At 48.1% G+C, this 13,233-nt stretch overlaps 1 protein-coding gene and 1 long non-coding RNA gene across 4 annotated transcripts; both read right to left on the bottom strand.

Annotated features, from left to right (window-relative positions):
• Positions 1–2,597: 2,597 nt before the first annotated feature.
• Positions 2,598–8,397, bottom strand: LOC135307274 (transcriptional-regulating factor 1-like). 3 transcript variants are annotated; one of them, XM_064431849.1, is made up of 5 exons: positions 8,247–8,397; positions 6,671–7,020; positions 5,073–5,161; positions 4,456–4,542; positions 2,598–2,972 (listed from the first exon to the last, which is right to left on the bottom strand). In XM_064431849.1, the coding sequence occupies exons 2-5, from the start codon at positions 6,927–6,929 to the stop codon at positions 2,964–2,966; spliced, it is 444 nt and encodes a 147-aa protein (XP_064287919.1). In that variant the 5' UTR covers positions 6,930–7,020; positions 8,247–8,397; the 3' UTR covers positions 2,598–2,963. The 3 variants fall into 3 exon arrangements, 2 of the variants coding, with proteins under 2 accessions (XP_064287919.1, XP_064287918.1); XM_064431848.1 differs by lacking the exon at positions 2,598–2,972 and having other exon boundaries at positions 3,529–4,542; XR_010367979.1 differs by lacking the exons at positions 2,598–2,972; positions 6,671–7,020; positions 8,247–8,397 and adding an exon at positions 5,494–5,812 and having other exon boundaries at positions 3,529–4,542.
• Positions 8,398–11,862: 3,465 nt separating this feature from the next.
• LOC135307716 (uncharacterized) lies at positions 11,863–12,896 on the bottom strand. Its single transcript, XR_010368390.1, has 2 exons — positions 12,708–12,896; positions 11,863–12,552 (listed from the first exon to the last, which is right to left on the bottom strand). It is a non-coding gene; the product is annotated as an uncharacterized LOC135307716 (long non-coding RNA).
• Between the last annotated feature and the right edge of the window lie 337 nt (positions 12,897–13,233).

Raw genomic sequence — 13,233 nt, 5'->3', positions numbered from 1 at the left:
TTGCCATTGACTGAGTGATTGATCGGTGTCAATCCCTGGACAGTATACTAAGCCTGATTCCGGCACTTCATACATTTTATCATAGAAGGCCTAAGAGATTAGCTTGTATTAAGTGTCAAAATACTCAGTGTGCTGCATGGATATTGCCTTTTTGCGGGGCTTGTCAGTAAACTAAGTGGGTGCATCAGTCCCAGTTACCTGAGCTGTGGTGCAGAAGCTGTGCATGTTATTGGCAGTGGGATTCCTGGCAAGCAGAGCTCCAGGCCTTTACAGGGTTACCTGGCCACCAAGGGTTACAGCTGTATGAATCCCCAGAACAGAAAATTCTCGCATGGTTTAGGTGGGAAACCCAGCACTTTGCCAAACACGCTTTAGAGCAATCTCAATTGTGTATCTTTCAGTCTAAGTGTGGTCGGGGCATTCCCCTCTCCCAGTTAGATGTAGTAGGTCCGATTCTGGGGGATCAAGATCCCAACCAAGCGTAGGACGATTGTTTAAGGGCTCTAAAAAGATTAAGTCTGGGCAGCTCAAGAAAGAAAAAGGGGAAAGAAGAGACATTCTTAACAGTTTGTGAGCAACCTGTTAATTTCCCAAATGTCTGAATGGTTGAAAAGAGCGCCTGGGAAAATCAGGGTGATGTGGCAGACTTATGCTGCTGCTTTACTCATATTTGCCCTCTTAATAGACAGCCCAGACATTGCCAAAGGAGTGGGAACCCACCAAGCATGGGCCCCACCTCAGCCCAAGACTAATATTTGGATCACCATGGCAAATTTAACTAACCAGGAGGCTATTTGCTTGTCGTTATCTTCTCCCGGTAATCCATTTACCACCTGTTTGGTTGGACAGCCGGCAGATCCCTGGCCATGTCCATCAAAAATACCCACCTGCAAAACCAATGACGCCAGGGTCAGTGTAGATAACTGGGACCAATGGATTTCTCATTTTCCTATAGCACCGCAGGAACCCCAAGAATTGGAACTGTTAGGCTCAGTGATGGCGGATGCATGCCTTAGGTTTAAGCATAAAAGTCAGCTGCCAGCCAAGAACTATTCTACTATTGTAACTTCCTGCATGGCCATTTACCGTAATGCAACAACCTGGTGCAATTATACCACAAAGAGGGTGTCGATCTCATCAAACGACCCTATTCAATTACCAGCAGGCTACTTTTTAATATGTGGGGACCGTGCTTGGCCTGGTGTCCCATTGATGCTAAGCAGGGGGCCATGTACAATTGGAGAGTTGTCTCTCCTCACACCCAATACGTCCATGATCTTGAATATGAGCCACCGCTATCATAGAATGAAAAGAATGGTCCATGCATTTACTGCTGACTGCAAAGATGATGTAAAATTTTGGTCCCCAGGGGCCATAGTGGCAGCATCCTTTTTAGCTCCAGGGGTATCGGCAGCAGGTGCCCATGCCATTTTAAACAAGCTAGGATGCTGGCTTGCTAAACAAACTAATGCCACTTTTCTAGCCTTTTGCTTGATGTTGATTCTATTCGCCATGCAACGCTTCAGAATAGAGCTGCAATTGACTTCCTTTTACTGGCACAAGGCCATGGTTGTGAGGAATTTGAGGGCATGCATTGCATGAACCTCTCTGATCATTCCCAGTCCATCAACTCCCAGCTCTCTGAGCTGCGAAGGTTAATTGGAAACTTACAGGTAGAATCGGGCTCTGGTATGGATGAATGGCTCAAATCTTTAGCCTTGTGATCATGGTTGCACTCTATTGTTAGAGTCATCATTATAGTAGGCATTATAGCTTGTTAGTAGTGTTAGTTTTGCCTTGTTCTTGCATGTGCTTACAGAACATGATTCAAAGAATGATATTTGCTGCATCTAATCAGACTATGCTTGTGCAACAGAAAAACAGGGGAAGTGTGGAGGATTTTGTGAACAGCTGGCTAGCTGACAAAGGTCACACTGATATAATACCGTTAGTTAAGGACGAAGGAGATGGGTATAGGAGCCAGCAGACAGTGTCTAAATCAGGCAAGGGCACTGAGCCCTTGGTGCAACATCAGGATGGGGGAGAAGATCGTTAGTTAGAAATATGAAGAAAAGATGTGGACAGCTGCAACATAGTAGCCACAAGCATGCTAAGGTAGGCGTAGTTAGCTGATAAGTAACTAACCAATAATGAGCTCACCTTTTGCAATATGTATTAGCCTCATTAACACCAATATAAATGTATGTGCCTATCAATAAAGTTTTGAGATTTGCTGATCACTCCTATTGAGTGCCGCATTTCTTCCGCCGATTACCACAGGCCTCAACCCACTACTTTTATCCCAGCAAGTACAGTGAGACAAGAGCACTCCTTTAGATCCAGTGCATTGAATTCAGCAAAGCCTCCCCAGCCACTCCCAGCTGAGATGTTCAGGAATCAAAGGAGGAAGCTCCACCATGATTTCATTGGCAGTAATGGGGACACGCCTCTGGAAGTGCTGCCAGCTGAGCCAGGGGCTGGGCCTGGGGGGGACTCATGTGCCCCCATTGCTCTCTCAGGGCAAATGCCGTGTGTGCAACACCAAGGAAATGTAACGAACACTGCCTCAGGGATTTCATACAGACAGAAAGGCAAAATGGAACAAACTTTGGTTTAATGATAAAGACGGATTTTGTCTCAACAAAGACAAAATGTGAAAAGATGAAGCATAACACCAAACCTGTTACATTTATTGCTAAATCTAACACTACTAATACATCTTGAATAATACTTATATATCTTAGCTAATAAACAGAGAGATTCCTATCGTGTAAACTATTAGAAGAATAAACAATCCTAAAAACTTGAAAAACAATCTTATTTCTATCTAGTCCTGCAGACGCCTAACTCTTGCTAGCCTGGGGCAAATGCAAGGCTAATTTGGCCTTTTCTTCTTGGGGAGAGGCTGTGCATCCTTGCGTGGGCGATGTCTTCTCCTGTGCTTGTTCCTCTCCTTGATGGTTTCAAACTCCCTGGAAGACAGGAAACAAACCATCTGTTGTTAACATCATACACACCATTAAGCCAAGCGCCGAGATCTCCGTTTTTGAATGAATGTCTTTTCAGGCTGTTACATATTTATTAAATTGATCAGCACCATGAGTCTGATCTTGCTGGTTTCAACTCTTTGAAATGTCTTCCTCCTTTTGCTTCATCCTAGGTTTAATTGGATCAGCAGCATCAAAGCAAGCTTTGATGCATGTGTTCCTGCTTGTACGAACTGTGTCTTGTTGGGGCATGGCAAGGTTTCACTGGGAATGCTGGGTTTGAACGAAGCTGTTTGGGTTCCAAGTGGGCTGTAAGCTTGAGCAGGGCTGCCAGGGGCGATCCTGCAAGTGGCCTCAGCTTGCCCTGTGGTGCCTTTGGAAAGGGTCAGCGTGCTTTAGGCCAAAGGGGCAGCTGGGAGCAGAAGGAGGAGGAGCTTGCGCACCGTTGGCACTGCCCGCACGGAAAGGGGCCTCCCGCCGGCTGGGGCGGCTGGCGCGGTTGGCAGCAGGGACACTCCGCGCTGCCAGCCCGCTTGCGGCTTCTCTTCCCTGTCTCCCCAGTCTCCTTCCTGGGAGGGCTTTTCCTCCTCTTCCGTTTGCCCGCAGTCTGGAAATCAAAGAATCCTTACTTATGCTTCCTTCCTTCCTTTTAGAAAGCTGGAATTCACAGCATCCACCCCAAAAATCTATTGGCCTAAGCAAATTCTTCCAAACCCCAAAGAGCTGAGAAAAGGGCTGGATATGGCAGTGGGCTGCGGCAGGCTGCCAACCATGGAGGTTGGAGGAAAATACTCCCCTTTACCACAGCTCTAAGGGGGTGGGATAAATACGTGGCTATCCATAGTTCTACATGTCTGATTTCTACCTCTCTGCCTAACATCTATTTATCTCTGGTTTTCCTCCCCACATGTCTAGGGCGTGGCTTTTACATTCAGTCACACTAGTGAAGACACATGATTACCCATTTTCTCCTACCCAAAATAATCTCTCTCTCCCTCTCTCTGTCTCTCTCTGTGAAGCAAATTGCTCTCTGCCAGTAAGGAAAGTATTAAAGGTGCCATGGCACTGGCAGCTCCTTTTTGGGGATACGCTGGGGTGCTACAAAAGATCTCTAAAATTTGGCAGCATCTCCATGAAGGCAGCCCAGATGGCTGATGTTAGCAAGCAGTGGGGAATGAAAGGTGTGATTGGAATCTGAGGGTGCCAGCCCTTGAGAAACCGATTTGTAGAGAGTCAAAGCCCATTTTGATGGTGGTGCTGCTTTGTTGGGTCAAAGTTGTGCTCCACAATTCCGTATTTCAGGGCAGCAGCACAACAAAAGTCTGGGCAGCACCTGCTGCGCCTCTCCCAGTGCGTGGGACCAAGGGAACCTGGCAAAGCGGCATGTGGTGTGGCTTGACAGCAAGGTTTGTCCCCTTCTGCCAGTTTCTTGACCCTGCTGGCATGTCTGGATTTTCTTCCCACTCACGTGAGCAAGAGTGCTGCTGGCAAGTTTCTGCTCTTTTTTCCAGCAGTAGTAGTACTCCACACACTGTGCCACAGTCTTACTCGGGATCTGTTGTGAAGAGCAAAAGAAGGAATCTGAAACAGCCGTCCTGTAGGGTGCATTGGAGAACAATGAGAATACAGAGTAAAGTAGGAATTAAAGTCACGGAGAAAATTGAGGAGGGTGTAAAATGAAATGAATATGCAGGAGTCAGAGAGGCATTATGCAATGTAATAAACCGAGTATTGTGCTACGTGGTGCCACATGTAATGCACAGATCAACACCAAGTCCCTCTAGCAGAGTTCTTCTTTGCCCCGTTCACTGCAGTTATCCCAGCACAAGATGTTGTGGAAGCAGCAGCACACCTGGGAGACAAGTCTAACAGAACAGAGCTTTGTCTTCCAAAACAGCCTGGAGAGAAGGGCTGCAGAGGCCGGATCATCATTTTCACACAGGCCTTCCATGTCCTGTTCTGTGACTACTTTAACAGTTTTGGTACTTGAGAAGAGAGGGACATAGGTGCAGTATTTGGTACCAGCAATAATCAACATGTCCCTTCTGATGATCTGCCAAGGTGAGAAATGTCCTGTGGCTTTACCTGCTTCTGGATGAGATGGAAATCCTTGCCGTAGGTGTGGAAAGCCTTTTGGAAGGCCTCCTTCTCCTCAGGTGTCCATCTATCAGAGCCTGGCAAGAAAAAGCAGCAGCTGAATTGATCCCTCTAGCCACTTGAAGCAGATCCCACTGGCTGCCGAAAGCAAGCTGGCGCCAGCCGTCATTCACGTGCGTGCATGTCTGCTCCCTCAGAAGGTGATGAAGACGAGAGCAGGCATTCCCCAGGGAAAAAAGCATGGAAAACGAGTCAAGCTGAAGGAGTAGATGCTGGTGCTTTCCCTGTCCCCAGAGAAGGCGAGATCGTGTGCCGGTTTTAAGCACAACTAATTGAAGCAGAAATGCTTGACACGGCCATTAAGGGCAAGGCAACGTGTCAGTGAAGGAAGAAGCTGGGCTTGGGTTACCTGCATAATGATAATCAGCCAAGGGATGGCCTTGAGCTGTTGGAGGACCCCCTGAGAGCAACATCTCCAGAGCCTCCCGCAAGATGTAAAGGAAAAAGGCTTGAGCTGCCCCACAACACAAAAAAGGAGCCAAACCCCACCAATGCTGCCCTTCAGCCGCTTTGCTTCTTCAGCTGAGGATTCAGGCCACTGGCTCTCATATGGGTCAAAGATTGTGCTTTGGTCCCAGTCCCTCATTTTTGCTGCCCAGCCCTTGGCCCCTGCTCCCCAAGGGTAGCATTTTCCTCTCCAACTCCATGATTTTGCTCCTCCCGCACCCTGAATTGCCTCAGCTGACTGAGGCTTCTGGGAATTGTCCCTCAAAATGTCTTCGAGAACACGGATCTCCAGGAGGTTTTCAAGGCAGCAGGCTGCAGGACCCTGCGGCACTGCCTCCAGGAGAGATCTTGTCCCTGCTGGAGCCATTTGGGCTCAGCCCTGCCGCAGCTGGACGAGACACAGCAGGCAGCGAGTGCTCTGCTGCTTGTGAACTCCCTTCTTCAAGGAGCAGCCAGGAAAGGCTGTCCCGCTGCCCGGGCCTTATCAATTCCCTGCCCACTCTTGCCCGCGCCCAAACAGCCGCTTCCTACCGGAACGCTGCCGCGAGCCTGGTGCAGGCAGTGCAGGGCGAGCTCCAGCTGAGCTGCTGCCCCGGGAAGGCCACGGGAGCTGGCCATGTCCAACAGTTCTCTGACTGCAAGTACAACAAAAACCCACCCAAAGTCAGCCTTGAGCCAACAAAGGGGAAGGCTTGCCGTACAAGGCAGGAGGGAAAGCACAAGAGCTAAAGCCTGCAGCTTGGAGAGCACAAAAACAAGAGCAAAGCAAGGGGCAGCTGAAGCAAGGGCCCACCTAGTGCTGCCTCTCCCTTCCATGCAGCTTTTGTCATAAGGAGTGGGGGCCAATCTCCCCTCTTCCAGTGGCACATGCCTCTGACCCATTTGGAGAGCAGCACAGTTGCTCTTTTTCCTGCTCTGCTGCAGAAGCAGAGTATTGTCCTTACGCCTACCACTTCCACAAGGGAAGATGGGCATGACAAGGAGAGAAGCAGAGCCTGCCAAAAGCTGCCTTTTTACCCAAAAATCACCATTTTACATGCCCGACTATCTCAGGAGTTGAAGGAAAGCTAGACAGCTACCTCTGTTTGGTTTTTCCAGGTCAGAGTCGTCTTCCTCCAAGGGCTTCCAGACCAGGGTTGCAGGCTCTTCATCCTCACTTGGCGGCCCGGTCTGCAGCTCAGGGAGCTCGGCCTGAAAGTCACTGCCAACATTGATGTGTCTAGAGGAAGAAGGAGTAGGACGTAAGAAAGGCAAGTGGTCAAGAGACACCTGGCGTGCAGCCACAGCCTTGGACCAATCCCACCGTGACTCTGAAAGAGCAGTTGTCTTGCTCGCCATTCCTCAAGTTTGCTGTCCTTTAACCCTAGGCCAAAACTCACGGCTCAGTGTGGGCTCTTGCTTTCCTTTTCATTGTGCCTCTCCTTTCCACCTGAAAGAGATCAAAACAACGCTCCAGATAAAACTCATTCTGCCAAGATGTGTCGGTAGCCCTGCTTCTCATCCTCACCACTGAAAACCCCAAGCTCCTCTGCCCCAGCTCCTCTCCATTAGGTGTCATTGCTGCATTTTTCACTTGGAATTTCTGAGGCAGGTCCCTCTAGCAGTCTGCAGCTTGCTCAAGAAGGAAAGCTGAAGGGCAGGCACTAGAGTGCCTTGAGTCTTGGGGCCAGTGAGAAGAGCCAAGAGGATGCATGGAAGATGAACTACTGCAGGCTTGGGTTGGATGGAAGGCAAAGGTTCTTCAGCCAGAGGGGGCTTGGGCACTGGAACTGCCTCCCCAGGGAAGGGCTCCCAGCACCAAGGCTGAGAGAGCTCCAAAAGTCTTTGGACACTGCTCTTGGGCACAGGCTGGGATTCTTGAGGCTGTCCTGAGCAGGCCCACGTGCTGGGCTCCATGATCTTTGGGAGTTCCTTCCAGCCCAGAAAATGCTGTGACACTGTGATTGTGTTCCTGAGAAGCACCACTCAAGAGGGCATCTCACAGCTGCCTCTGACTGTGAGGCAGAGCCAGCCCTACACACATTGAACAACACAGACAAATCTAGAGCAATATCTCTCTGGAAAAGAGATGCAAGGCAGTGGGAAAAAATCAAAAAAGCTATGAAAATAGTATGTGTCTGTAAGTGATGTAAGTATGTGAGTATATAGGAATTGCTGAAACCAGATCATTTCTGAGGATGAAAGCCAGTACTGCAGACAAGCCCAGCAAACTGCTTCCATGCTCTGATGGGCAGGCATCCCAGAGGCGAAGTCCCATCCTTCTGGTTTTTCAAGCTTTGCAGGAGGTGTGACCAGAGTGAGGGCGTAGCAGGATTAGCGGACACTGAACCCCTGACCTCCTGCGGAATGACCAGTTGGTTTTGGGGTCACCACAACGTAGTTTTAGGACTTAAATGGGTGCCACGAAGTTTTACACAGGTCACCAGTGGACGAGAATCTGCAAGTGCACCGTGACAGCTCCCTACGTCCTCTATGGAAAGGTGTGTATTTCCCCTGGAGGCAGCATTATTCCTGGAGAAGTTGCAGCCTGCTTTCATGTGCAACCTCGTCTGGGGAAAGTGACCACACACCGTGTCTGTGGTGGTTGGTGGCAGAGCCAGCTGGAGCCTCCTGCCGTTCTGTGAGTGCTTTGGGGGCCCACAGGGATTTTCTTACCTTGCACAGTGCCAAAGTGCTGTGGGGATGCCTGGCAGTAGACGAGGAGATGAGGATGTCGCTGCAGAGGCCAGCTGTGGCGCCGAGTGCAGAAGGTGGCTGCTGAGGGACAGCCAGGAGCAGATGCTGCAGCTGCTGCTCCAGCTGCTCCACCGGTGTTCCACCAACAGCCGCAGGATCAGCAGACAAGGGCAGTTGCTACAGGCACAGCCCAACATTCCATGCAGAACCCCAGGGGAACCATGGGACAGAAACAGGGATAGGCCACATTTGCCCCTTCTACTTCTTCTGCTGCAAGTTTGCTCTGAAAACTGAGGAGAAAAGCTCCCCACTGGGGCTTTTCTCCTCAGTCCTCTGGATGGGGAAAAGTAGAGCCGGGACAGCTCTGGCTCTCCTCTTTGCTTCTCTGTAAGGTGCCTGCAGCTGAACAGGCACAGGAGGCTGGCTCTGTCCAAGCGCCCATTCCACATTTCCTGCACTGCAGAACCAGGATGACTGGCTCTCCTCTGGCTCTGAGAGGAGCTTGCAAATTGTTCTGTGCAGAACCAAGTGCAAAGCTTTCTGTCCAAGTGGCGGCATTCATCCTGCCCCCTTTCTCAATTGTCTGGTGCCCAATAATGTCACTTGATGTTTTCCCTCCTTTGGCCTGCTGAGCTGTCTCTCACCTCAACACTCCTTCCCTGAAACTTGGAGAAACGGGATGTTTCTCAGGAGAGCCGATGGGGACACACACACTGGGGCAGTGCACCAGCATTGCTGTAGTCAACAGGTCATGCAGAATTTCTAGATCTCTCTTCCAGCTCCCTTGAAGAAGGGAGAATGTTCGTCTCTACTACTCTGGCATTCCTCTAAGGAAGGAACACCAAGAGAACGAACGGCTTTTTGACATGAACGGCTTTCGCCTTTGTTTGAATACTTAGATATGGTAAAACCCAGCCACTTGTACTGCTTTCCTGCCTAAGGTTATAGTAAAACAAATCTTGCTTCCTTCCCAGCAGACATCTTCCACACATATGCCCCCAACCTGCTGGGAAAACATCTGGAACAAGGCCCACTGCAATGCAGATACTTTGTAGGCTCCAGATCCTACCTGCACTGGCTCCAGCAGGCAAGAGCAAGCTTTGGTCGCTTCCCAGAAGCAGCCTGGCCATTCCCCCCTGCCTCGCCCCCTCGCCATCCTCCACAGCCCCTGCTGCCAAAGCCTTGCTAGGCAGAGCCATTTGCTGGGCTCGGTAAAAGAGTGACTTGGATTCTTCTTTGGTGCAAATACCAAAGCTGTGAGAAGTGAGAGGATCAGGTTCACAGCCGCTCTGCTTTAGCTGAGGACATTACTGGAGGCTCAGAGCCTGGTCCTTTAAAGAGAAACTGAATCTGAGCTACTGGTGTTTTCCTGGTGCATGTGGACATTTATTTTCTACAATCTCAAGATGATCCTGAGGTGTTCTAAAAAGTCTCTTTTCCCCAACTCAGCTGTCGAAAAAGGAGAAAAAGGAGTCAGAAGTCTTCCGTTTTGTTCTCAAGTCTGTTTATTATTTCTTATCTAGAACATTCTCTGTCTGGCTTGCAGAGGTCTGTTCTGTACGTCAGTCTGAGGCACACTGCCCTCCCCCAGGGCTGGTGTTGTCTTTTATACTATAAACTACGTATTCAATATTTACAGTTATGTCCCAATACCTATCACCTGTGTTAGACAGTGACTTTCTACTCTAAACCAATCCCAAAGTGCCACCATCACCAAGAAGATGGAGGCTAGGAAGAAGAAGGGAGAAGAACAGGACAATGCCCAAATTCCTCCATCTTGTGCCCCTAGACCCCCATAGTCAAATTCTTCAAAATTCCACCTTTCACCCTGTGGCAACTACTGTTATGCTACTTAAACTTTTGTGACTTGTAATTCTTCATATAAAGTTGGTAATTTGCTCCCATGGGTTGAGATTGAATTCCCAAGTGTCTTTGGTTTCCTGCCAGGGTCTCCAAGCCCCTGACAGGATTTTGAGCCATCCAGGGCATCCAGAGGGATGTCCTGGGTTCTGACAGAAGAAAAGACTACATATGGGACTTATCCTTTATTTGATATGAAAGAGTTTTCAACAGAAATCGGGGAAAAAAGCCTTTGAACACATCTTTACTTTGAAGAAAGGTGGCTGCAGCAGCAAATACTTACCACGACAAATAGGCATGAGCTGTCATTCTTTATGTTATTATGTGTGCGTGAAATACTGTCACTAAGCCTCTACAAAACACAGAGTGCAATGGGAATCTCTATTTAATCTCCTCATCAGTACAACTTATGCTGGATTCTGAGAGACCTATTTAATTACTTTAATGCTTCGACCATTCCTGTGAATGTTCAAAAGCCATTAACCATGGCACTCAGACTCTGGCAGATATTTGGTCTTGAAGGAAAACTTTTTACTGAGTTTTTTCTTATGTCTTTTAAAACACACTGTGATCAGTTAATATCATGAGTTAGAAAGCCATAGCATGTTGAAAAGCACTATTGTAGCAAACATCTATGTAGTCAGAAAACGTCCTTTAGATAAAATCAGAATGTCCAAGGACTCTATCCTCTCCCTCTCTCTTTCCCTTGCCTCTTTTTTCTACCTTTCCCTTCCCTTTTCCCATTCCCTCTTCACTCCTACAGTCTCTTATATTCACAGAGAGAGGTTTCTATAACCTGTCCCCTTTAAAGGGATTTACCACCCCTTCATTAACTCTGCCAGATGCTGTTTGAAGGTGTTCTCTCCGTTCTCTGAGAGGCATCTCTACACCATCCTGCCCCTGCAGACACTCTGGCTTGGTGGCAGAGGCTGTCACAGCACTGCCAACAGCAACTGTGCAGCCAGAGCTGCAGAATCTGTCACTGCTGGCCTGAAAGTGCCAGCCCTGGATGGAAATATCAGCAGGAGCTCATGCTCGTCCTCCCCGTGCTGACAAATCCCTGCAATCCCTCCTGCTGTGCTCTGTGGCAGCACTGCCAGAGGAGGCAGAGGATGTGACACATCCTCAGGGACACCTCGGGCTGGCTCTGGGCAGCAGGACCTTCCCTTGGCCCATGCTCACTTCTGCAGACAGCTACGGCCATGAGCCTCACACACTCCTTGCTTTTTGGGGCAAATCCCTTCAGCTTTGCTCATTTAAGGCTCTGCAAGGGGCCAAAGACCCAACCCTCTTTTTCTGAAAAAGCAGATGGTGGGCAGTTCTTCAGCCCACAGAATTAAAAATAAATTCTTTTGACCCAAGTAGCCTCCAAGCACATATTTTGGGAAGGAATTACTTTCCCACACATAGTGCACTTTCCCTCTTTTACTGCTAACAAAATCCCAGTGTTTGATGCAAACAGCCCCAGGATATGTTCATGAATAGCTCATCAAATAGCTCACAATCAGCCCCTTGAGAAAAGCAAAGTGTGCTTTCTAATGTAACCAGTTAGTTTGAGTTTTGAATGTTTTGCATTTGCAACTGAGACCCTGTAAGCAATTCTAATTGTTGGCAGTAGGTGAGATACTTCTGAACAAAGAAATCAGTTTTACCTGGCATTTACCTGGTCATACAAAAGAATGGATGTTTGGAGAGTGTGTTTTTATAATGTCATATGTTTAAGGTGGGACACACACAGTGTACAACATCTCTCCTTTATACTTTTCTTTTATAAATACATAGTTCTAAGAATTTATAACTTTTATTTGGCTTAAAAGATCAAAGACTCAGTAGTAAACACCTGTCAAGCCTCCTGGACCTCCGTTCTGGCCACCCAGGGCCATAGGGTGCTACTGCAATAGTTATTTTTCAGGCAACAGTAGCAAACATAGGCCCCAAGGCACCAACCTGCCCCCTTTCTGTATCATCAGCAATAGAAATTGGTTTTAAATTATGAGAATTTCCAACTCCCAAATGTCAAAAAGTATGTATTTTCACATGCAAACTATGATGGCTTTTGCTGATGTTTATAACATTTCACAGGGCCAAAGATGACTCAGATTTCTGAAGTTTTACAAAATAGAGATGCAAATGTCACAGGAAGCACAGCAAGGATGAAGGTTTAATCACCCTGAAAAAACCTCTCTTGCTGAAGTGTCCATAGAATCACAGCTTGATCCAGAGTGCACCAATAGCACCTTACCCTGTCCATGAGCCATCCTGGAAATGCAGAGCATGCCAGCCCCAAGTCTGGTTCTAGTGCCCGTTCTTATGCACAATTGTCTCCAAAATCTGCAGCAGCACAAGCCAAGGTGAGGGCAAAGCCCATTCTGAGGATGCCTTGGGGACCCTCCACGCCTGTTCCGAGCGCAGGGGACAGCAGGTTCTGCCACAGCAGCAGAAATTACATTATGTGTTAGTAAATGCAGCATTTAGAGTAGCAACTAAATAGTCCTATCTCAGAGTTAAATGTTCAATTCTTCATAAATGCAGTACCTAAACCAGTTAAATCCCACCTACACCCCAGACATCCACCTATACCTGCTTGTGTAAATTGTATTTTCCACTCCACTCCCTGGCCCTTCTCTCACCACAGTCCTCAAGCCCTCAACCAGGCACAAGCCAACTTCTCACCATGCTGTTAGTAATCACCTGCCCCACCCACAGCAGCTGTGCAGGTCCCTGACTGCTGGGAGAACAGACTTGAAATGCAGACCCCATCCTCCACCACAAAAAAAAAAAAAAAAAAAAAAAAAAAAAAAAAATCAAATTTTTCTAAATCATTTCAGACTAGTGAAAGATCAGGACATTGAGAGACTTGTTTATTACCTTCAGGCCAATCAAGATAAAGTTTATGTCCTTCTGTATCAAGGGAAGTCATGGCTTCATTTTGAAGCCCAGTTTTATGTTTTGTCAGCCCACTTTCCTTCCTCGTTTGTCCCTGCTCCCCAGGAGGCCACTCACTAGGCATATATAGAAATACCTGTGTCTGAAAACACATCTACATGAGTGCATGACTTGCACTGCAGCAGTTGAAGGCGTTGTTTTTATTGCACAAAGATCACAA

The sequence above is a fragment of the Passer domesticus genome, chromosome 9 (assembly GCF_036417665.1).
Source record: "Passer domesticus isolate bPasDom1 chromosome 9, bPasDom1.hap1, whole genome shotgun sequence".
Taxonomy (NCBI): domain Eukaryota; kingdom Metazoa; phylum Chordata; class Aves; order Passeriformes; family Passeridae; genus Passer; species Passer domesticus.
Note: the sequence above shows the minus strand (reverse complement) of the source record. Positions and strands in the feature narration are given on the sequence as shown.